This window comes from Geospiza fortis, unplaced genomic scaffold (genome assembly GCF_000277835.1).
Source record: "Geospiza fortis unplaced genomic scaffold, GeoFor_1.0 scaffold53, whole genome shotgun sequence".
In the NCBI taxonomy this organism is placed as follows: domain Eukaryota; kingdom Metazoa; phylum Chordata; class Aves; order Passeriformes; family Thraupidae; genus Geospiza; species Geospiza fortis.
This window is the reverse complement of record NW_005054305.1, coordinates 181,391-207,242: the sequence shown is the minus strand read 5'-3', so window position 1 is coordinate 207,242 and position 25,852 is coordinate 181,391. Positions and strand designations below refer to the sequence as shown.

At 39.6% G+C, this 25,852-nt stretch overlaps 1 protein-coding gene across 1 annotated transcript in view; it reads right to left on the bottom strand.

Moving 5' to 3' along the window:
* DLGAP1 (DLG associated protein 1) overlaps positions 1–25,852 on the bottom strand; it is a 261,624-nt gene that overhangs the window by 93,932 nt on the left and 141,840 nt on the right. Inside the window, exon 4 of the mRNA XM_031066573.1 lies at positions 25,230–25,444. Within this exon, the coding sequence (XP_030922433.1) occupies positions 25,230–25,444 (215 nt within the window). The remainder of the gene's footprint in view (positions 1–25,229; positions 25,445–25,852) is intronic.

The window sequence follows — 25,852 nt, the reverse complement described above, 5'->3', positions numbered from 1 at the left end:
AATGAATGAATAATTCAGCAGACATAACTTTTCTGATGCATGTGAGCTACTTCACCATGCTGCAGATCTGCAAACTGATCAGTGTCGCCTGAAATGCATTTCCTAGATTGGTTCAAAATGTATTTTATGATTATGATGTGAACAGTTTGCTGCCAATATGTGACATGCAAAATTCAAATCAGCTTGATTAGCTGCCAGTTAGTCAAATACGTCACCTGGGGCTTGTTGCTGCCCTCTGATTAGCTGAGCTTGCAAGAAGACTGCAGCACATCACAAGATTCAATGCACAGATATTGCCAGACAGAAGTCTGCAGTTGCTGAGGCACGTGCCCTTTAAAGAGTGGAACCAATAAAGCAAGTATCCACAGCACAAAGGTTTTGCTGCGGCAGCCAGAGTAAAGATCATGTAAGATACTCATGGAAGTGGCACGGAAAGCCACCACAAAGAGTATAGAAATGAATTTTCTGTATGCATTAGTGTTGCATATTATTTTCCCAACTCTGCTTGAAACAAAGGAATTCCTCATAAAAGTAGTTGTTCCCTTTTTTTTTTCAGATGTGGGTCCTCAGCACAGCTGCCTTTTTTTTTTTTAATTTTGTTTCTCACTATGCAACTGGCTAGTTTGACACAAATCCAGAACTGTATTTTACAGGGGGCTACTTATCTTAATCTGTGCACATCTCCCTCTCCTGTATAGACCAGAGGAGGTAATTGGCTGCTGTTGAAGGAAGTGGGTCCTTACTTACTGATTGCTACAATCTCTGTTTCATTAGATGTAGTGGTAGGGGAAAAAAGGAGAATAAAAGGGATTTAAACCTAGAAAAAGAAACATTGAAAGCTTGCATTTATTATGATTACTGCTGCTTTTATAGCTGTGTAATAAATCGTCACTATGTCCTACAGTAAAGTTTAATGAACAGCTGAAATGCCACTGGAAATTTTGATAATATGCCACTTAGGAATAAATCTGACTATGTATGATGTGCAAGATCTGAATGTATAGTTAATTTTCTTGGAGTTACTATTACCAGTAACATGGAAATGAAAATTCCTTTTTCTTCCTTGAGGGTTCAAGCCCGTCTCTTATTTATCCCGCATTACCTAAATTTCTCTTTTTGCCATTGTAATTTCCACAATAAGTACAACATGTCAAGGACTGAGACTTTGGGACAGCTCTTTGGCCAATACAAAATGCTCTTTTGGCTCCACTCACTGCATTGGATGTATTAATTGGCAGAAGTGGGATATGAATTATTTAGGTTCTCAAACAAGCTCCTCAAGCATGTTCCATCATTTCTGTGCTGCACTCACAAGTGGCAGGTCCTCACACTGGCTGCACCATGCTTTTTCCCCACACTGCTGCCCTTGCCCCAGGCCTCACCCCAGAGGATGGGAGCACAGCCACAACAACATCACACTGATACCACACAGGGTGGGAGGCACAGCACTACTGGATGTGCTTCCCCAAAACCACAGCAAGAGGCACCAGAAGGAGATATGAGGGCTCTGTGTTGTTGCTGCGCTGCTGATTGCCATTTTGGGTTTCACGAGGGGATTTGCAAGAGAAGGAGCCAGCCCTGAGCTGAAGTGGGTGGAAATGGAATCTGCTGAGTCCCAGCAGATATATAAATACTCCCCTGGGTAGAGGAAGGCAAGTGACTCTGATCCACACTGTGCATCAGAGGAGATCAAGGTACCCTGCCAATGAGGCCAAAATGCTACAGAAATTCCATGAGAAGCTCTGAGAGGAGGAGAATGCTCATTTAATCAGAAAACATGTTCTAGTGAAGCATCTGAACCAGAAGATCATATAGGTGTATAAAGGAAATCTTTGCATACTGCGCTGAGATTTCTGCTCTGTACATTTCCAACGCACTGAAGCCTATTCTCCTGTTTTCATTCAAATAGAGAAAAGAAAGTATTTAAAACACACACATCCAGTCACACTGTTCCAGCATGCATGGTAAGAAATATTTTTAACACACTGCTACAGATGTGCTTGTATTTACACGATATTAACATGATTACATGATTTAATTCAGATGAAAACACATTCTGGTCCCTCATTGATTATTTACAGAGTAAGGAGTTGGTTGGTATAGGCATTTGTGAGAGGAGCTAGACTCAGTTGCTTTGCTCTGGAGGCTACAGGGAAGCTGGAGAGGGACCCCTCATCAGGAATTGTAGTGAAAGGACAAGGAGTAAAATCTACAAACTGAACAAAGGAAAAATTAGATATTAGGAAGAAATTATTTACTGTGAGGATGGTTACACATTGGAACAGGTTGTCCTGGGATGTTGTGAATGCCCCCAACCATGGCAGTCTTCAAAACCAATTTGGATAAGGCCTTGAACAACCTAGTCTAGTGGGAGGTGTCCCTGCCCATGGCAGTGGGGGAGGGGGCTAGATGATCTTTAAGGTCCATTCCAAGCCCTTAACACTCTATGATTCTGTGATTCTATATCAAAGGGCTCAAAATGCAGTGTTAGCAATTAACAGTGAAATAACTTTGAATATATTCTTGAAAATATGCCTTGAAAATGTCTTTCAAATGACAGAGAGAAGATAGACAACAGGGATTTACATAAGCAGGCAATTTTAGTTTCAAATATTTCCTTTTAATTTAGGAATGCACAATGCACTCTGTCATATACGTGCTCGTTATAAAAAGCACTTTCATTTATCACATTTCATTTCTGAATGAAGAAAGGGAAAACCAAGCCCTGTGATGACTGCTATTTTTTCCCTTTAGGCCAGACACAATATAATAAAATGTAGTCCTGAGACTGTATTGTCTTCTCCAAGTTCAGCAGTCAGAATCATAGCACAAAGTAATGTTGTGCCAGATGGGTATCGTGTTCTGCCAACAGAAAATGACAAAGCAGAGTAAAGTAAAAGTCCAGGAACATGTCCCAAATGCTTCTGTAAGCCATCAGTGCTAAAATTTCCCTTCAAACAAAGAAGAAGACCTCAAAAAATACACCACATGCAACATGAAACCAAGAAAAAATAAATCTCAAAGCCACTACTACTGTTAAGTATCCCAGATCTCAATTTTGCTGCATACAACTGACAGCTTGGTTCCATGGGGATAAATTATCCTCTGCTGAATGCCCCACCTCTGGTGTGGCTGGTGGGCACATCCAACATACATTTCTCTGCTTAATTCTATTTGCATTTTAGTGTCGCTAGAAGGTAGAATAATCCAGTGCAGCCTGATACAAGGTGAACACAGAAGGACACCAGAGAGGAAGATTTAGAGAACAATTTACTGATGTGCATCTGTCTGATCCTGGTCATGACATGGGTCAACCAGGCTGGGGTAATTTTTCTGTGTTGGCATCCGTGTTCTGCTGCTTTTTGGTGCAGTGAACAGGGGGCCGTCATGTCACTGATGTAGACAAGGGCAGCACATAAACAGTACTTATCATTTGCCCTCCCCACTCCAGATTTTTCTGGGTTTGAAGATTTCCTTTTCCTTTCTTTTTTATAAACAAGCAAACATCTTCATGGGGAGTTCTTGCCTTGAAGCTAAAAAAAAAAAATCCCAATAAAACCTCTCTTTAAGTTCAGACTGTGCTAAAGGGTCAAGTGTGAGAAAGAAAATTCTAAAACTTGGAGATATCCAGAAAAAACTTATCTGCTGAAGGGCAAAACAATGCCATCAACAGAAAAATGGCATTTCTTCCTTTTGCTTCTACTACCAGACCAGAAATTTTCCTTGCTGCTTGGACCAGCCAACACACACCACAAATCTGCACGGACATGCCTGTGACACAGAGTTTTACCCAGGCTGAGAAGAGGCAGAAATTACAGAATGGTGTATTTGTCTCGGTCTGATTTTTCAGATTCTCTTGGGAAATGGAAAAAGCACTTAAAAAAGAAAAAAACCCCAAACAATCCAAAAGCCTTCACAGTCTGATGTTATGCATCTCCCATCTCCAGCTGTTGTGCGGTTTTTGAGTGAGCAATGGTGTCCTGTCTGTTTGTTTGAGGGCAGCAGGAGCTGGATCAATGTTTTATGGTAGAAAATGTTTCTAAAAAGCCCAGTCCCTTTTAAAACCGTCCATGTCTGACTACTGCCAGCTTCAGAATCAATCATAGGACCACTCTGTGATTTTGTTACAATCCTGCTTTCCTCTCAAAGGACACAGAAGCTTTGGGGTTCTTTTTCTCTTTTTGGGATGTGGAGGTATTGAGGTTATATGAATTTATTTCATGAGCAATCTTTAGTTATTAAAATATTAGCAAACAAAGATGACTATTGAATAAAAATTCATGTATACATTAAAACAAATCTTCCAGTTTCTCTCAAAGATCCTCTCAGGTACTTTGTACAATCAAAAAATACCACAGGCTAATGTATTTAAGGAACATTTCCCTTGTCTTTGACATACTGTATTTTCTCCTTGCTTTCTAGACATAGTGAAAGAATAGAGCACAGTACGAAAGTGGCACATATGCAACTGAGTTGGCAAGAAAAGCAGATGGAAGATGATGAAGACAGACATTATACAATTCTCTTTAATCAGAAATCTGGTCTCCATGCTGGTTCTGATTGCCATGTGCGTGTGTGTGCGTGGGAATAGTTGTGAGCACTCTTCCATCCCAGAGAGTGAAAAAAGATTCTGAAAGGTAGAAATAGTTCCACCCAGATGAACCAGCTCAATCCAGCGATGCCAGGGTAAGCTGCTTCTGTGCAAAACCATTTTCTTTTTACACTAGAAAACAAATCCACCCTATCTTGTCACCAGAAGCAGGGTAAGATGTAACATTGTCAAGAGCAGCCAGCTTAAGAACAGTTCTCCTCTCAGAAGACCCTTTGAAGAAAGCTGTAGGCCTTAATGTCCCCCATTGCCAATCTTACTCGTTACATGTCCAAAGGGTTTTTTGGAGGTCCTTGCTGGAGACAATTTGATCTAGGTCTGAGCCTAGACCAAATGCATGACAAAAGCTCTTGCCTTTTTCAGCTCAACTCTCTTTTGAATGGGCACTAGTGATCCCAGGAACCAGTGCTGCTCAGCACAGAGAAAAGTTATGCAAGCTGGAAAAGATCTTGCCTTGCATCAGATATAATGGACTGAGAACGCAGACTGCCTGAGGGCCTGAGCAGGTCAGCCATACTCACAGCCTTGCCTGGAGCCCTTTGGACCTTGCTGGGGTGAGAATGAAACCCTCCACCTCTGCTTTGATGAACTCTTTGCCAGCACGAAAGTTATACCCTCCTTCCTGCAGAAGCCACTCCTTTAGTTCTCCTCATCAAGGCCAGGCTTATCTATCTGATTCCACATCACTTTCCATTCTTGGTTACTTCAGTGCCACCTCTCCTCACTAGTGAAACTTAAAAGTCATCTGCAGTCTGCTCAGATAAGTTCTTATTTTAGGAATTCAAGCATTCCCCCTGGTCCTATCACTACATGCCTAGGTACAAAGTCCAGCTCTCTTGTAGCCTCCCTTTAGGTACTGAAGGCCTAAAAATATAAAAAAGGTATTCCCTGTTGCAGCTCTTGTAAAATCACCACAAGCTCAGACCTCACCTGCTTAGCTAAATTTTCAGGTCTCCCCCGTTCATATGTTAAGAGTTTGATTAATTCTGCCAGTGGGAACACCAAAGAGTTACAGCTCTCTGCCAAACCACAAGAGGAAAGCAGCTACTTTTCAGGAATGTCACCTGGCTGTGTGCTGAGCTGGCAGCACAACCAGCTCTGCCTGCTTAGCACCAGGATTTATGCAGGAGCTCTGGCTTGCTCTCGGGAGTGGGAGGATGGAGCTCCAGCTCACTAAAAGGCATCTTCTGGGCGGACTTCCCGCAACTGAGAGGCTCTCCTGTGCTACTCCAGGTTACAATATTGGGCAGTATTTATCTACAAATAAATTCTTTTCTAGGTAAATAGTAAGAAAGTATTTGCTCTGGTGAATGTCACTGCAGTATTTATTTAAAGAGCAATTTTTTTTTCCTGAAAACTTGCAATGCATTTTGAGCTTTCAGTGTCTTCAACTCCACAGGTTCTCCTGGACTTGAAACCAGGCAGTGATCACCCACACACTGCATGGCCATGTGTCTGAAAGCCCTGTCATGTATCTGCATTTGAGTCACCTCCTTCAGAAAGACATTCTCAAACATCCAGATTAGATCTGCATAAACAGCTCCCAGTGAGATTAGGGAAATATCTTAGTTTTGCAAGTCAACAACATTACTCCAAAATCTTCACATACATAAACAGCCACCTGCATTTTCCAAAAAATGTGTTGTACATATGCAGCAATTTTTCACTTCCTATTCAGTATTCTGCCATTTCAAAACTTTTGGCTACCTAGTAAAGAGAAACAAAAAAAAGCAAAAGCAGCAGATTCAATACCATCTGTACAGATGTGCAACACAAGCCAAACTACTGGAGAAACTAAAAAGCAAGCACATTTTAAAGCAATGAGGAGAGCAGGCTAGTAACTCTGCCATGGAGAAGGGAATAATCCCAAATCCAACTCAGCTAAGGGCGTGAGCTCACCTTCTACTTCTCTAAGTAACAGCCCTATGTCCAAATGAAAATTGGAGGCAGCAAGATTCAACACAAGGCAAAGCATGCTACCCACCAAATGCTGTGAGTATAATATGTGCTGGTGGTGACCACGGATTTTCTCTCCTGTTCCCTCTTGATGGGGTCATTTTGAAAGATCATGTATGCCCTCTTACCAAGTGGCTACTTCAGTATTCTCCATTTTAGCAGTTTAGTATTTGAAGAACACCAAGCAGTTTAAAATGCCTGAAGAGAAGCCTGCATTTTCTTCTTTTCTAAGCAAGTGCTTCTCGTTTGGTACATTTTGTTTCCCTGCAGATACCTGGAAGATGGTGACTTGAAATAGGATCCAGCTACTCCTGAGGCACAGGGGTTGGAGGTATGATAACACAGAGCAATGAGCTCCTGGATAACTCTACAGCCATTTTCTCCAGGTGTGTCTGGATAAGTACAGGTTGGAGCTCAGATATGACTTGCAGCTGTCTCTTCCTGATAAAAAAGCAAAGATTTTCGGGGAATCTGACTAAGATAAAACCCTGCAATTTCTCCTGTCATACCAAAGAAGCTAGAAATAGTAACTTTTAACCCGTGTTTTTATTTAAAGTATTGTCTAGATTGCAAGTAATACAAGAAAATGATGGTATGCAGTAGGGTTTCTGGAAAATTCTTTACTGATAATCTGGGCAGCAGTCTGCTGCTCTGGGGGATTTTCTCTTTTCTCACTGATCTTACAAAGCACAAGCAATACCCCAGGAGCGGGGAGAATTTCTCTCCATGTAACTTTATGAGACCTATTCTTCAGAGGAAAAGAAGAAGCAATCACTTTCCCTTCAGATACTTTTACATCAAAAGAAATTCCTCAAAACAAGCCCAGCTAAGTCCAAACCCCAGTTATCCACATATGTTTTAACACATAATTAATGAATAATATTATTAATAATAATTATAGTAAAATTATAGAAATAATAATATAAAAATAATATTATATCTTTCCATTAAAAAGTCTTTCCAGTTTTGTTCTGTAGTAATTAAAAAAGGACCTGTTTGCTGTATTGAGATACAACATGAGGTGACAACCTGTTGTCAGGTGTTCAGGTGTATACATCTATATCTATATCATCTATATCTATATCTATATCTGTATCTATATAGTGGTCTGGGCAAGTTGTGTTGCCAATGCTCTTATAAACATGGCCAATGCACTAAATATCTCAAGGTCAAAGTCTGAAGTCAATATCCATTATAAAAATCTTCTGATAAATTGGAGTTTGTTGAAAAAATGGGAAATTATGCTTAACACACATTTTCAAACTTTTTTGCCTCCTTATAAAAAACCCCCAACATATGCTTTCTGTGTTATAGGCTGTTGCTTGGTCCAAACTTGCACATAATAAATCCTGATAAAGTAGAACTAATTTTATTTTTGAGCATGAGAGAACCAAAGGAAAAAAAGTCTTAAGAAATCTTCATAATAATGCAAAATCCTGCTTGGTACTGAAGGGGATCTTTTTTTGCAATTCTTTAAAATAGGTATTTTTTAATCCCCTGAACCAGAAATAATCTGAAATCTTTATTTGGGTCTGTTAGTAAAGGAACAGACAACCAGTTGTCATGTCATTCATCACACTGTCAGTGTCAAGTACAATGATTCAGATGGAGACAATGAGAATGTAAAAAGAAATTCCAAAGAGTGGATGCCCTTCAGGGCTGTGGAACTCCAGAAGGGTTGTGCAGCTCATTTTTAAGGAAGAAAGCCTTAACTCCTAAGGAAGTCAGGTAGCTTCTTGACCTGTAACAGTAGTAATTCTTAAGTATTTCCAAATATTTTTTTGAATTTAATTTGCATACTTGGAATGAAAATATGTGGTTTACTGAATTGGTACACTATTCCAATGGAAAAAAAACAAACTAAAAAGCGCAAATGTCTGCACTTGCATCGAAGGCGATAAAGCTAGTTCCTTACTGATTTCTAGTGTTCCCTCTATCCCATCTAAACCACAAAACCAACAAACACTTTGTGAAGGAGTTAAAGAACAACCCTTCTTCTTTTCATAATATAACATAATAGAACATAATTTACATGGTGAAGCTGCAGATGGCCTTTGGTCCTGCTCAGAAGATGAAAATACTTGGATATCTATGCTTTTGATTAAAACACCATAACAGAAAAAAACCCCAACACAACAGAAAAACCAGCCCCCAAAAACTCCTCTAAATTTTTCTGGATAAATATCATCTGCTGACATTTAAAACTACTGGCAATTGATGGTTCATGGGTTCAAATTTCAGTGTGGACTGAAATTTACTGTGTGACCTGGAGGAGAAGTCATATAAACCTCTCAGTCTCAGAAAATATACTACACATGTTAATACTTCCCCACAGCACCTCTGTGGCTGTAGGTGGCTTTGTGATGATGAACTAAAGTCAGCAAACAGAACTGAGCTTCTTTGATGGAAATGAACAGCAGCACCAAATTTTTATTGTGTTACTGGAATCTAAGGTCACAAAACAACTGAAATAGCCCCAGAGACTGATATTGAACAACTTCAGCCCCAGAGACTGATATTGTGTATAAAGCAGAATACCTGGTTAATCAAGACTAAAGAATGTTTGGAGTGATGGCCAAAAGATACTTGAGAAATATATTTTCTGATTAAAACCATTATAGACTATGGATGGTGATTGACTTGAAAGGATATCATATCCATACCAATGGTTTTTCTGAGGTATGACAAAACTGCTTGAAAAGCTCTCCAGCCTAATAAAACTTCAGTAATCTATTGAAAAGTTTAATGCCTAAAATGTCAATTTTAAGTAAATTGTAATGAAATCTGTATTACTTCCTAAAGCCTCACAGCTCTTATGAGGAGAGACAGAATTTTGCCCTGGACTTACATAATTTAATTTTGTTGCATGAGTAAGTACCCTCTTCCTCAGATGACCGCTTCCTTAAATGGCTGTTGTATATACAGCAGGTATTTTTACTGCTCTGTCACCTTGATTAGGAAAACAACATTATGATAACATGCATCCATTTCTTATTGTCAGGATCACCATGGCAGAGACCTGTGTGATGATGTTTGAACTTTATCAAACAATGATGTTCAAAATCATATTTTTGATGTATGTCTTCATGTGCAGATGGGATGGCATCTTTGAAGGGCTGCTCAGTGTCCTGGGACTCTGATTTCTCTTTTGATGTGTCAGGTAAGGACCAATTTGTCAATACATTGAATTCTGTCCCTCCAGCTAAATATATATTTGGGGGTTGAAGCTAAGCAAAATTAGGTTGAGCATTTCAACTCTGCAGCAGCTTTACATTTTCTGGAATTATCCAGGAAGGGATGGGTCAGTTGTTAATGACATGAGCACACCTGAGCTGCCTGCTGTTGTATGAGTATGCAGACACATCCAAGGAGATGGAAGAAGCACTGGTCTCCTGCTCACTGTCTAAACACAGCGTTGCACCAAGCTAAGCTGCTTCAAATTCATCGTTTTTCCAATTTAGTATACATCAGAGATCAGCTGTGATAAATCACCGTGTTGGACCACAGAAATACAATAGAACTGGGTCAACCTTTTTTACCTGACTGCTACTGGGAATCATATAATAAAATGTACAGAAGGGATTGGAAAAGCTTGAGAACACTGTAGAGGTGACCTTGAAAAACTGAAAGTCTGGTCAAATAAGACAGTCATGGATGTGTACACAGAGGCATCATGGATTACCCAGCAGGCGGGGAGCTGGAGGATGCTAGCCTGAAAAAACAAGTTCACAGCAGCTAAACTAAGGGAATAATTCCCTGAGATGTTAATAAAGAGCTCCACTTACTGTCACTGGAGCCAGCCAGCCACTAGAGGGAGAAATGATCTAGAGCTGCCAATGGCTGCTATTTATTATGCTTCTGCAATTCGTTATGTTTTTCTTAAAGCTCATCTCATGGGGCTTGCAAAACCTTTCCAGTTAAAGAAAAAAATATCGAGCTTTCACAGTTGGCGAAGAAAGCATAAAATCACAGAGTTCAAGGGCTCAAGAAACAGAAAACATACAAAAAAAGGATCTGCATGTCTCTTTAGGAATATAGTCTGATTTTCATAGCTCAGATGAATTGTGGACCTGATTTTCAATTAATTAGGATTCATAGGGCAACTTAATTTCATAGCATTCAGCATATCATTAACAAAAATTGTAGGATTGAAAGGTTTTTTATGTGCCTTTTGTGATTCAAAGTATTTTTCCTGGTGACTAGAAAGGGCAGGTCAGTACTGGGGTTGAAAAAGGTATTTTCCTTCTGTACAGAAACCAGCAACTTGCTAAAAATGTAACTTCCATATTCTTTAGGAATAAAGCTACTTGAAAGTAGAAACCAGAGAAAAGCCCAACACAATAACGCACTCTCAGTGGCTGCATTGCTAATCTTGTGCCTTTCACTCCAGATTACTATGCTAAACATCCATTTATAGCAGGAAGGAAGCAATTTGGATATGTGAAGCAGGGTTTTGTGTGTAGAGCTATTCACTATTCACTGATAAGAAGATATTCAGTAACAGGAAAATGCTAAATAAAATTAAAAAGTTGCTTTTATCTGAAGAAAAGAAAGTAGTTAATGAGATAGGTAATTGCTAGATGTTTAGCAGGTCAAATCTTAAGAGTTTCGCTAGAGGTCTGTCAATGAAAAGTCTGAGTCACATTTTTTCCTCAACTTAGACAAATTCTGCTAAGTTAGCAGGCCCAGTTCTGTCTTTCCAAACAGGAAAAAGCCAAGCTTAAACCAAGCAGAAAAAACTTTTTCATAAAAGGACTGTGGAAAGCTCATGGATAATCTAGTTTTGAGTACACTAAGAGTTTGGGATGTAAGTAGAAATCTGCTCCTCCCCTAGCCCTTGTGGGTTTTACTGTGCCTGGCTCTTGTTAGATAATTATGCTGTCATCAGTGTAGAACCATTGGTCCTGCTGTCTACCCTCTTCAAAGAAGGGAAAATCAGGAGACAATATGTCAGAGACAAATCTTTCCCACAGCCTTCCAAATGGTTTTTCCTCAGAAAATTCACAGGTTTTCCAGGAATAGTTGTGCACAGAGCATACAGTGGGAACCCTCTCCACTCAACCAGACTGTGATTTTCAGTGTGTGATGTGCTTGCTTTTCTTGCAGCACACACCATGGCAGTTCAGGCTCTGAAAAGTACTAAAATATCTTTTCCTAGCTCTAAAGGCCTTCCCTATGGAAAAAAAAAAAGAAAAAGAAAAAGAAAAAAGGCATTTTAAGATTCCCTTCTGCTATAGTGTGAAGTGTAACAAATACAAAGCAAATTTATAGAGAAGTGAGTGGGAAGCTGTGTGTTAGCATGCGTGGGCAGGTCATGGAGGGAAGAGGAGATGTACAGGCAGCTGAAGGGCAGCATGCCCCCTGTGAGAGTATCTGAGCCACCTCTAGGACATATGTTAGCAGTGGCTGTGGGCTGCATGGTGGTAAGAGATGGGAGGTCTGTCAAATCAGGAAAAGATCAGACCTATGAATTTCAAGACACAGCAAAATGCAACATTACATATTGTTACTGCTGGGAGTAGCTTGCTCCTCTCTGGGCTTTCACTTGGCAAAGGGTGTGTACACAGAGGCACCAAGGATTACCCAGCAGGCAGGGAGCTGGAGGATGCTAGCCTGAAAAAATAAGTTCACAGTAGCTAAACTAAGGGAATAATTCCTCAAGATGTGCAGCAGGTGGAAGGAGAGAAGGGAAGCACAGCTGAGGAGGAACTACAAGAGCTGACCCTTTTACTCCTTGGTGGGGTCTTGCCAGCCTCTGCAGTTCTCCCTCTGGCAGGGAAGCATGAGGATGATTTCAGTTCTCCTCCCCATGCTGCGCCTCACTGCTCACACAGTATGGTGGGGCTCTTCCCAGACAGCTCAGTGAGCCCTAGGAAATGCTGCCACAAGCCTCTCTACAGGAGCGCAAAACAAGCAGGAGCCAAGAGCAAGGGGACAATGACTAACATTGACTGCCTACCATCTCCCCAGCCTCATTAGAAGGTTCTGTAATTGTTGCAGTCACTGTGCTGAATCAATCCTCGTGACAACCCGACATACAGGAGGTGAGTGCCATCACCCCTTTTTGCACAGAGCTGGAGGCACATGGATGGCTGTGCCTGGAAAAAGGCCAGGCAGGGAAGAGCAGCAGTGGGATGTCCTTGGCCCCTGCTCCCGAGGGCACAGCCTCCTGCCATGGAGGCACAGCAGGCTGGTGTGGGGGCCACACACTCCCACCTCTCTGCTCCCCTCTGGCACAGAAAGGGGCATGACACCTGAGAGCCTTGCAATTTCTGTCCTTCCTTTTAATTGCTCAGCTGATCCACCCCTTCCCTAGGGGAACAATTCAAGCCAGGCTCTTGATCCAGGTGAACCCCTCCAGCTCTTTTTCTACCTGAGAAACACCACGCAGCAAAATCATACCTTAGAGTGCTCCTGAACTGTAATTAACCTTAGTGTATCATTTTTATGGAAGAGAAAGCAGTTAAATTTGTCTGAATTCAAAAGGACTTGCAAGAAGAGTGGCAAGATAATGTTTTTTTAACAAGCAGCTTGATTAATTCATGGCAGAAGCTATCATCCCATTGTGTTGGGTAGGAGGGAGACATTTAAAGCCTCTTATCAACTTTGTCCAGGGGAGAAAAAATCCTCCACTGATCAGATTTTAAATGCTACACTTGAGACTTGTAAACAACCCACTGCAGAATCCAGCACTGAGGACCCAGATCCCAATTGCATAGAATTCCCATGGGCTGTCAGAGAAACAGTCAACAAATATTTTTTTGTGTCTTATTCCTATTAACTCTCATGCCTTGGGGAGAAAAACAAGTTTTTATTCCATGAATGGTGCATACCTCCCCATGGAGCATGAAGCCATCCCAATCTCAGGCTTTTACTGGGGGCAGTGGGCAGCCCCAGGAGAAAGGAAAGAGATGCATATTCATTTCAGATCTAACCTGGATCACATCTAACCTTCCCATGCTGGCTGGGGGCAGTGCTGCCCATCATAGAGGCATTGAGGGAGTAACTGTGAAATATAGGACAGCACAATAGAAACTGTAGGATTCAACCCAGAAATAAACTTTTACCTCTGTCTGGCTACTACACAAGATAAATTTTACTTTTCATCTCAAGAAATAGAAATATTATGACAAGGGTTTAGATGTCTAAAAAAAATTATAGTTTAAAATGTTCTAAAAGAGGCTTGCAAATAAATCTCAAAAAATTTAATTCAGAGTTCTAAGTTTTACTTTACATGTCAATTTTATTTCATCCTCTTCTTTAAACATACTCCTTAAAAATAAAGAACCTTCCTCTATGCATTATTTACTATTCCCTATTTTGTACCTGGTTTAAAGGACTTACATAAAATAAAATACATAATCTAGGAACATTCAAAAGAAGAAGAATCTCTACAACATCAGCATCAAACTACAGCCCTGTTTTTAAAGAGACAGCTGTTCAGGTGATTCATTGTTTGTATGAACTTCAAATGGATGATTTTATTATTCTTTGGGCTGTTGCCCTTAGGGAAACTAGTTACATTAAATAACAAACTACCATTATATGGACATACTGATTCCGAGAACAGGGGAAGAAATATAGTCATAACAGGCATTTCAGTAGAAAATGAGGGCTTGTCCATATTGTGCCAGAGGCAAAGCACTCAGACGGATACCGCATCATCACAGAGATATAAGGAATCTGATTAGCTTCTCTGGAGAAGGAACAATTAGAGCTGATAGGATAAAGGCTCCTCGGTGCTCACGTGTGTTTGCACAGGGATCAGTGTGCAAGCACCATCTGACTGCTGGCCAGTGACAAGGGCACCTCAGCTGCTGTGATCCTGAGCCACTGCAGCCACTTCTGTCTGGACAAATGGAGCAGGGAGCAACCCCAATTGCTGAGGAAATCACTCCAAAGACAGCTTGAAGCGTGACTGAGCGCAGCTACCCACCACGTGTATGGTGGCAGCAATGGAGCACCAAAACCGAAGGAAGACAGAGCTGTTTTCAACGCAAGCTGCACACCTCCCCAGGGACAAAGGATGCAAAGAGAGGGATCCAGCAGTGCTAACAACAGACTGGCTCTAGTCAGGACTAGAAAGGACAGGACAAGAACTGTGAAAGACTGATAAGAATGATGTTAGTAACTGCACTAATGGAAAAAAAAAATAATTAAATGACCACTGATGAAATTCTAGCAGAAAGATGTGTAAGGATCAAGGTTTTAATAAATGAAAACAGAAGAAGCGGCTATGTACTGATTATTTTCAAAGTGTGAAACTCATAATAAAAGGAAATAAAATAAGCAGTGGGGAGGTGGAAATATAGAAATATTTGATAGTACATTTGTTCACTGAGTGAAGGGACAGTGACTGTTATTGTGCTATTCTTCATGCAAATCTTGTCTCTTTTAATGGAGAAAGGACACTTTGCTAAGTACCGAGGTTTATAAGAATATTAAGGAATCACTTACTAAAAAAAAAAAGAGAGAGAGAGAGAAAAGGTACAATAGAAATAGTGACATAGTGTTGACATTCATTCCAGCCACTGTTAGTCTAACATCTTATTTAAGAATAAGGCATCATCCACTCTCTCTCAATTCAAACTTGTTCATCACAGGTAAACAACAATTAATTTGTGCCCTAAGTCAAATGATCTTTTTGTAGGGGGCAGGGAAGTGGCGGAGAACAGGAAGTAATAGACAGAGAGTTACCTCTGCCAGAAATGACATCCTACCCAATAGCAAATGACTGAACAACTGCAGTGGAACAGCCAGACTCACCAGAATTTCAAACAAGTCTGAGCAACACATCTCTGCCAAAGCCCTGTTGTCTCACAGCTCTTGCAGCCACATGGCTGACATGACTCCAACAGATCCTGCACAAGGCTGGAATCCTTGACTAGAGATTTAGATTGGACCTTATTGACAAGGCATTGCCAGCATTTCTGAGATTTCTAATGTTTTTTCATTTCAACTTCATAAGGATGGTTTAATATTGGTTACACCCCACTAAAATAGAGAAGAAAAGACCTATTGAAAATAAAAATTGTCTTCCCTTGAATTCTCATCTTTTATCAATATAAATGTATCACTTCTACAAACATAACTATTATGTGATGAAGCTACAACTCAGTTGATGACGTGGACAGCATTTCACCCAGAGTGTTTCTAAGTTTTCTGCTTATGTACTTATCCTTATCTTTGAGATTTATGCAAAGTTCAGAACCAAGTTATTTCTTTTAAAGTAATAAATAACTGCGAGCATTTTTAGGGCTAACTGAAGGAGGACTACCTCCCAAAAGTAGCTTCTCAAGGTTTCCTTACAAACATGGAGTAATGAAGGCTTAGCACAGATTTGCTTTTGCAATTGTCATATATAAAACAAGAAAAATTTACATACTAGTCCTGAAATTTCTTGAGATTGCCTTCAGCATGATACATCACTGTCACAGTGCAGAGCTGTGCAGACACAGCTCAAATATGTCTGCCAGCCCAAAATCACTTAAGAAAGAGAGGGATTTGGGTGCTGTGGATGTGGCTGCTGGCATTTGGGGATGACAAAACCAGTTAGTGCTTTTTGCAGGCGCTGGGCTTGCTGGAGGCAAAGCTGCTGGGCAGCTGGGGTGCAGGCTGCTTGGTAGCACAGCCCTTCTGGAGGGGAATGGGAAATTGCTGTGTAGCTCAGCTGCAGATGGAACCACAGAAATCTCTCAAAAGAACTCGGTAGCTCCTTCAAAGGTGCTTTCAATAATTTTTTTCCCCACACCAGCAAATTAAACAGTGATTGTATGGTGGTTCTCTGCCCTTGTGGTGTACAATGAGTAAGAAAGCTGGCACAATGTAAAAAAGCCTTTAAGGATTTTCCCTCATTTCCATACTTCTAAAAAGATTTATACCTTCTTTAGGAGGAGAAGAGATTTTGAAAGTCAGGTCTCTTCAGATGAACTTTCATTCACATGTGTCACAGGGAGAAGAGTGGTATTTGATGCTGCACCTATTACAGGGGCCATACACTTTCTTTGCTGCCCCATGCTCCCACTCTTCCTTGCACCCAAGCCAGCAGAGAATCACTAAATTAAGCTGAAAGCTGCTTTATCTTAATAGTAATACAAGCACAAAAAAAGTGAAGAAACAAATAACTGGATATCAACATGACTTAGATGGTAATAGTATCTTTTATTTGTAAGTGCAGAACAAGTTTTCACCTTAATCTCTCTTTCTCTCACCCTAACATGATGCAGATTAACAGCAGATCCCCAAGCATGCCAGCAGAAACACTGTCTTGTACTTTCACATTAAAACTAAAGCAACACTATTTTAACTTTTTCTATTTTTAATCTGAAAGAGCTCCACCATTTCACAGTGAAAAATGATTGCACTTCTAGCTGATCAGAATAGAAAATTATTATGAATAATTAACTTAATTATTGTTGCCTGTATGCTTGTCTTGCTATGTATATTAAGGATTCCAGACTGATTTTTTTTTTTTTTTGCAAAAGCACATCTCTTTTTATGCCTGTGCATTTTCTGCATGGCAGGTTCAATACATCAGCTGAGCTCCCCTCAGCAAACTAAAGCAGATAGTATGAGATCACATACCAAGGGTCAGGCATGGCAGCGGTGGGAACATGATTTCAAAACGCTAGCAATGAAATAACATTTAAAGAACATGAAAGAATTGCACAGCCCTGCTGTGGGTGGGATATCTATATTTACTTTTCAGCAGCAGGCCTTCAGGAATAATTTGGTCCTGATGAGAGTTTTATTTTTACATTTAAAAAATAAGTTAAGGAAAGGAAGTAAGAACGGTGACAGCGGGTATATTCAACAGCCTGAGAAATACAGACAGAGAATCAAAAAAGATAGGTCTGGAGGGGTCTTCAAGAGGTCATTTGGTCCCTCCTTCCACCCTAAAGCAGGATCAGCAATACCTAAATTTGTTCTGACAGACATTTTTTACCCTTTTCTTGAAAATGCCCAGTGAAGTGATTTCTTTTGGCAATCAACTCCTACGCTTAACTATCATTATTGCTAGGAAAATGTTCATAACATATAGCCTGTGTAAGCCTTGGCTTACAGAGTCTTTTTTTTTCCCTGCCTCCACTGGACATTATCATCTCCCTTTCTGAGGCAGAATTTTAAGTATGTGGGAAGAAGTAGGGCTAAAAATAAAGAAGACCAAACACATTTGCAGACAAACATGCATGTTGGCTCCGTAAAGACTATATATTGAAAGAGATGGCTAAAAAACACATTTTGGTTCAGTAATTATAATTGTTTTTTCCTAACACCACCCCTAGAAGTGTCCATTTGATACGTAAAGTGCAATGATAGGCTTTGGTTCTTGAGACAATAGTGTTATTTTGCATTCATCAATATCATTTGCTATAAAATGCACAAATGTTTCTAGGATTTCATTGTGAAGCTAGGGTGTTGGAATTCCTAACTTTCATCTGTGGCTATGTTCCATATAAAGCTAAATCTTGCGTAAAACTGAAACAGACGACTACACACAGGACAAGGATTTTCATGTCTGCAAGTAAGACAATAATCTAAATGAGGTTGCTGCTTTTCTTTTACAGACTACTGACTTCCAATTTTTTTCTATAATATTGCTAAAAAAATCACATTTTGGCTAGAAAATTATAGGCTTTTCCTCTTTTTGCCAATGTTTATGCCTGAAGAAGAGAATGCTCTGGGGTGACCTTATTGCAGCCTTTCAGTACCTAAAGGAGGCCTACAAGAGAGCTGGAGAGGGACTTTTTAGCAGAGCATGTAGTGATAGGACAAGGGGGAAAGGCATCAAACTGAAAAAAGAAAAGCAAGTTTAGAGATTAGATTGGATATTAGAAAGAAATTCTTAACTATGCCTGTGGTGAGACATGGGAAGAGGTTGTGGATGCCACATTCCTGGAAGTGTTTAAGGCCTGGTTGAACAGGGTTTTGAGCAGCCCGGTCTAGTGAAAGGTGTCCCTGTACATGGTGTGGAGGGGTTGGAACTAGATGATCTTTAAAGTCCCATCTAACCCAATCCATTCTATGATGCTATGGATACTCTTATGCAAGTTTATTGTAACAGTATGATTGCCTCATTTCAGCAAGTAAAGGTAGGTAAAAGTACAAGTGGGACAATAACAATAGAATACACCACAGATTACAGCAAATTTTTTCACTTCTCATCTCAGAGAAACAAGAAATAATATTTATCCAAATATGGTAATACTGACCTAACAGATTGTATGTAGCTAGGTATGGACTAATAAAAGTTAGGCTTTACAACGTGATGCACAATGACTTCTACCAGCGAGACTGTGACATCAAGGGAATCTGTTTCATTGCAAGATAAACTGGTGGGGATCACCACAGAAGTAGAGAGGAGGAGTGTTCATCCTCCCCACGTCCTGGGCAGTGAAATGTAGGGATGTAAAGGCATCCATACCTCTGTGTATAGGGGACACAAAACCCTGAAGGGAAGCAGCCATGGAGCACAAGATATCTCTCATGCCCATAACTGACTGAATGTGTTTTATAAATCCATCACTAACAACTGTTCATTAACAGCTCCAAGCTCTAAGTTCCTCCAATAAATCAATATCCTCTCCCCCTTAAATATCATGTACACAAAACTGATGTCAGCTGCCATAAGGAAACCATTGGCTCCTGAAGTATGTCCACCTACTGCCTCAAAATAAATATATTTTTCATTGTCTTGCCTTTAAATTTTTTTTCTGACTTATAAATTATTCACTGAACTTAATCATATTTGACACACAAACTTGAAAAGTGAGAAATATGTCCAACAGCTTCTGCCTAGTTTGAGAGAGAAGGGATTGTAATAGTATGAACAAAAAGTTAATATATCATGCATTAGTGAATGTGAGCTGGGAAAGTTACTACCTAGGCCAGTAATAGTTCCAGAATACTTATGTTCCCTAGGCTGATGGAGATGCTTCTGTCTCTTTAATGCAAAATTAAAAGAAAATCCCTGTTCAAGGAAAAGAAAGAAAACACACCTCAAGGAACATGGAAAAAATTCCTTTGCTACCTACAGGTTTGATAAATATGAAAGAGACTGCAACATGAAACAATTACACCAACTGTACTGAAAACACACTGTAAAACACTAGTGAAAGATTAATCAGACTTATTCCTTTTGTACTAATTAGCAAAGTCATTGTTCCCTAACTGGAAGTCACTCAGCAAGAAATAAAATTAATAAGCTTCCCTGCAAGTGTCTAAAAATATTCACCGTAATGAAAATGTGGTATCGCACCACCTCTCCCTTCCCCCTGCCTGCGATCTGGATCAGATCACTTCAGCAGAATGAGGACACCACCATGAAAAAGAAAAAGAAAAAGAAAAAGAAAAAGAAAAAGAAAAAGAAAAAGAAAAAGAAAAAGAAAAAGAAAAAGAAAAAGAAAAAGAAAAAGAAAAAGAAAAAGAAAAATGAAGTGTGCTTTTGTTTATATGACACTTTTTGCCCCCCTGAATATTCTGGAGTATATTATAGTAATATACAAACACCTCAAAGTAAATAGGCAGTCCTTCCCAGGGCAGGGATGGTTTTCATACCTAGGGATTTATGATGTGCCGTATGGTGAAGTGTAGTGTAAGGACATCAGCTCAAATGACAGAACAGCCTGGGCACTGTTTCAGGCTAAAATTATCCATGCAACCCTTGTAATTTCCCTCAGTGCAGACACTTCCCAAGGATCACTTTTAGGAGGACTAGGGGATTTCCTATCTTGAAATATGCCTTATACTAAGTAACAATGGAGTGGTTTGACTTGCCTTCCAAGTCATCCTAGCAGAGTTGGTGCTGCAACTCTGTCAAGATTTGGTTAGTAATGCAGGTTGACTCCAGCTTGGCGGTTTGTCCTCCAGGAACTGACTTGATCAATTCTCAGGGAGGTGATTTGAAAGTTTGTGTTCAGGATGTATAAATCAGAGCTCTCTCCTTGCTCTTGTCATTGCTACTAAGCTTGCTAAGAGATTATACCACTTAATTGAGCTTCATAATTTATTGTGATTTGGTTTTCAAAACAATTTTGTCTTCAGATTCCCATAAACATACAAGTAGAAAGTACTTACACTATTTGTATTAACACACAAAAATATAAATGTGAGTGTAAACAAATAACATGTCCCTATTTTGAGATATTTTTTGGAATGTCTCTGATAAACTTGAAAGGTAGGAATTGTATTTTAAGTCATCTATGCAGTAAATCATAGGAACAGATGCAGCTATGATGGAAAGAATTTATATAGAAAAATTCTTTACCATGGGATAAAAAGGAGAAAAGTCCTGATTATATGATGATTATATGTTCACATACTCTCTTTATCATTAGTGGTGTAACTTAGTGTGCATTAAAAAGGGGTTTTGGTGTTTATAAGTTTCTCCTAATTGCAGCTGACTTGAAAAACATCACATGCCTAGTAAAATGCCTTGAAAATAAAGATTTGGTAAGAAAAAAAAAGTCCTTTCTGTTCTTCCTTCTAGCTTTTTAAATAAGTTCTACAAATGCATCTACAAAGTATCAAGATCATTAAGGTCTTCAATTCACTAGTGATCAGAGTACAACTTGTCTCAGGAAAAAATTTATGTGATCAAATACAAGTTCAAAAGAAAAATTCTGCAACTGTATTTAACCCAAAATCCATGTCTACAAATAAATGACTGTTAAGTCTAGTAATATGTTACAAAAACCCCCTCCAAACAAACAAACAAAGAAAACCCTCAAATAAAAGATTCAAATGGATGGAGTCCGCACAACAGCAGCAATAATGAGTTAAGAAGCATAATTTGAATCTGTGTTTTAAGCAGTGAGTATGCCTGCAGTGGAGAAGATGAAAGGGTGAAAATGAAGTAGCAAATCTGTGGTGACAGGATCCATCTCTCAGCCCTCTTGTCCTGAACAGAATTCTGCAGTCCCTTTCATATTCCCTAATTTTTTTAGGCTGGGAAAATGCTGCCATGTTATTCCTTGTGCTGACCCACCAGCTACTTTGCCCATAGCCCTCCAAAAGAACAAATTGATAGCTGCAGGTCCTTTCTTGCCTTATCCAGCTACAGATCTTGATAAAGCTTTCTGGAGCTTCATATCTTTCGGATTTCAGTCTCTCTAGCAAACTTGGTTACCCCTGCCCAATGGATTTAAGAGTTACTGGCAGCTGGAGGTGACATGTTGGTATGTGAACAGCAATGTAATTGCATACTTTTTATCCCAGCAAAAAACCATGCTAAACATAAACAAGGTACATATAAGTAGTGAGGGATTATGTCCTGAATCACGCTCAGCTGTAACAGAATTGTCAGTTATCTGCCACCTGCACCTCTTTGGAAGTTTGCTAAGCAGTCCATTTTCGATCTGCCTACAAGTGAAAGATAAACTTTTGCCACTTATTAGGAATGGCAAGAAAATACCATATTTTTTTTCCAGCTGAATCAGTTTATCTAGACTATGAAAACTTAAGCACCAAGAGCATACTGCCAGCAAAGACAGAGAAAAAAAAATCTGCTTACTTCCTGATAGGATAATGAGAATGCAGCAGCGGAGGTGTGTATTTCAAAATCACAGCAAGCTGTGCTTTATCCAGAATGGTACCACAGCATTTGACACATGTGCTGCAACCACATGGAAACCATGGCAATGGAGGAAAATGGTAGGAGGGAGATTGTACAGTATGGCAGGGAAAAATCCTCGGCAAAACTAGGAAAATAAATTTGTATTATGTAAAGGAGATATGACACAGTTGTGCTGTTCAAAGGTTATTCCTTATATAAAAAGCAACACTGGTAATAATGAAAATACTTTCTTAGAAGAGTAGGTGCATGAGCAATGGTAGGTAGGTAGGTGGGAGGAGCAGCGTGGGTTGTGAGACCAATATTAGACTTAAAGGAGTCAGAGAGGAAAAGTCCCAAAAGATGAAAAAATCACTTCAAGAACAACAGTGAAAGCAAAAGGGAACATGTTTTTAAGCTGTTTGCTCTGCCAGAGATGAAAGTGCAGCCAACTAGAGACTGCATACAGCAAACTGAGAAAGGGAGTACCAGAAAGAAATGCACCAGGAAGATCCCTGACAATTACTGCTGTAGAAACACTGATTTCACAGCGTGCTTTGTTCTTCATGGACAGAAAAAACCCATAATTAAAGGAGTGAAATACCACTCAGCTTTAGGGTGTTAATAATACCCTTCAAGGTCAACTAGAAGGTCCACTAGTGACAGTAAAAGGCTGCCTGCTGCCTAGAGCAGGCTTTGGTTCATTTCCACAAAGCTTACTCAGGTGCAAATTGAACTCAAGTCAACAGCAAGCCAAGGAAATAACTTCTTATCACACACCTCACAATTTCTTGATGACCTATATTCAGTGAGTTAGGGGCCCTAGTTTAGTCTCTGTCTAACATATCTGCAAAACTCTGACACAACTCTCGGGGTAATCAGGGTAGCCATGGGATGAAAAACTAATGTCATTGCGAAGGTCAAGTCACACTATTAAGAAAGTATGAAGAAGTCTGCAAACAAAGACCTAGCTTAACAGAAGACTTCAATTCCCAGAGCAAGCACTCAGCTGTTTCTCATAAAACCCCTAGAAATTATCATGTTCAGCAGAAAGTAATGAAAGCACTGCATAATTATGCATTGTACAAATTGTCTCTGAAAGTGAAAGGTTTCTCAGGAAGATATATTTCTTTAAAATATCAGCATAGATTAAAAGAAATAATTCCATTTCATCCCAATTTATGCTGAAAAGCCATTGAAAACGAAAAGTTATTTCATGCTTTCTCGTCTTTTATGTTTTACTGCCATTTACCATTTTCCCTTCCTTCTTCTACCCCACGATTTACATCCTACTTCTGCACAGCTCCTAAACTTACGTGAATTTTACAGAGTGCAGCTTAAAATTTGGCCCATTCCTAAAAGCTTTCCCAAATAGGAAGCAATTAAAAAACATGGGAAATTAAGTATTTATACAAGCACTTTACTGAATTACAATGACTTGAAAGCTAAAAGCTTCTGCTGCCTGGCACCTCTGGTCTGACATCCTCCATGGGTGAACAGTGACATGCAGGACTTTCTGTTTTTCATAAATCTATCTTTTTTGCAAATCTTGTATCTACAGAGAACAGAAATGACCAAGAGCAAATACACTCATTGTGATGCATTGAGCTTCACATATACTATGGAACTCTGGAAAGCATGCTTCTAAAAACTCAAACAGAATAAGCTCTGCACCTGAAAGTGTGTCCACGCATGAAACCTGGCTGGCTGGAGTTTGTGGTGGTAAATAACATTCATGTTCACCTTGCAGAGGTTGCAATAACTGATTTCACAGGAGGAGTTTTGGCTCGGGAAGGGATGTGGTAAAGTCTTCTGGATGATGAAAGAAATCACTGGATCCCTTGAGCAAAAGCCAGCTAGATTTTGAAAATCCCTGCAGAAAATGAGATTGCTTTCTCCTTTGGTCACTAATACAAAGACAGAGAAGAAACAATCCCAGGCTTCCCTTGAGACAAATTCAGGCAGGCTGCTATGGGGAGCTGCAGTAAGCTTGCTTTTTTCTGCTGGTCTATTCATCACTGATGTCAAGAGCATGACATTCTTAACAAGGATCAAACAGTTTTCTCTAAAATCTGTTTCTCAGATAAGGTCTCTAGAAAAAAAATGGGGTAGAGGAGGACAAGGAAGGAGAAGAAATTAATCAGGGAAATGCAGAAGGAGCTTTTTGTCACTGATCATGGATATTAGAAGAGATAGAGATCCTTTTTATTTTTCCCCCCCATTTTAAAGCTACAGCCTTAGGCAAGTTATACTAAGATTGGGTTATTTTTGGTCCAGTGAACTATGATTCACTATTATAGCTAAGAATTTTAAAAAAAGACAGAAACAATTTTTAATTTTAAATTCACACTGTTTTCTTTTATGGATAGAGCTAATTTTCTTGCTTTAAGGGACCTTTCCATTTTAGAATCAATTAAAATAAAATGTTAATACAAAATTGTCCATTTGTGCAATTTTCCTGCAATTTTCCTGACAATTTGGGTGACTTTTTAAAAAGGCCCAAATAAAGGAAAAACAAATAGTGACATTTAAAAAACTCCAAAAACTAATGATTCCTTTTGGCTAAAGTTTTCATAAACAATTAAAAAACTCTGATTTTGGTTCTCTACAAAATACAGTGCAATTCTGAATGGAAAACATGGGTTTGTCTACTTTCAGATGGTCTTTGTTCTTTTTAATTAAATGTCAGGTTCTCTCTGGAGTTGCAAAGACTATCTTAGGGCTAATTTCAAATGTTGAGTATATATAAATACACAGTTACACAAAGCTTTTGCAAGCTGTATTTTAGCAAAGCATTCAAAGAGTGCACCTACTGTACATACCTGGGTGCTTACTTAACACTTACAGGTTAAAATACTCTGCAAATTCATAGTGCAGGTTCCTTTTCAGAACAACATTGAAATACACTCCCAGATTTACTCTTGTTAAGAGAAAAAACCATGCAAAAATAAGCATGGTGGAACACACGTGTTCAAATACATTCCTGAACTGATAGCTAGAGGTAAGAGAAGAAACAAACATAGGAAACACAGAAAATGTAAAGAGAAGAAGCAAACATAGAAAATGTATGTCTTAATGGAGAGCTGCAGGTGATACAGCAGAACCTGGACTTACTTGAGGGTGGTGAGCTCGGTAAGGGATGGCTGGGTGGCCTTGAGATAACTCTCTCTCCGCGCAGCAATCTTTGGAGATGGCTTGGGACTCGTGTCTGAGTCTCCGCTGTCATCGTCGCCCATGGCTTTGATGTAACTGCCACTGCGCATCCGGCGGCAGGGAATCTCGTCATCTTTTCCTCGTGGAGTGTAACCAGTCCATTCATCTTGAGGAACCTGAAATAATGAACACAATTCTCTTGTTAGCACACTCCTCCCTGATGTTATAGGTAAGCCACAACAGAGCCATAACAAAAACTCTGATGGCCAAAGGCCTTTTTTTATCTCATTTGACCATGGGTTGCTGTTGCAATGGAGGCCCACTTCTCACCCTGGAGAGGCACAAGCACCTCCAGAGTTCTCTGCTATTTTCCATTCCTTATCTGGGAAGCTTCTAGCAAACATGCCGACATAGAAGGCTTGGTTAGGTTTAATACCAGACTGGAAAAATCTTTGGTGTTTTCAGCTATTTTCATTCAAAACCTTTATAAACCAGATCAGAGTATTTTTAGTTCAGCTCAACATATTGAATGTCTTTGGGGAGGCAAAAAAGCTGAAATACAAATCCTTATATGACAATCTTTT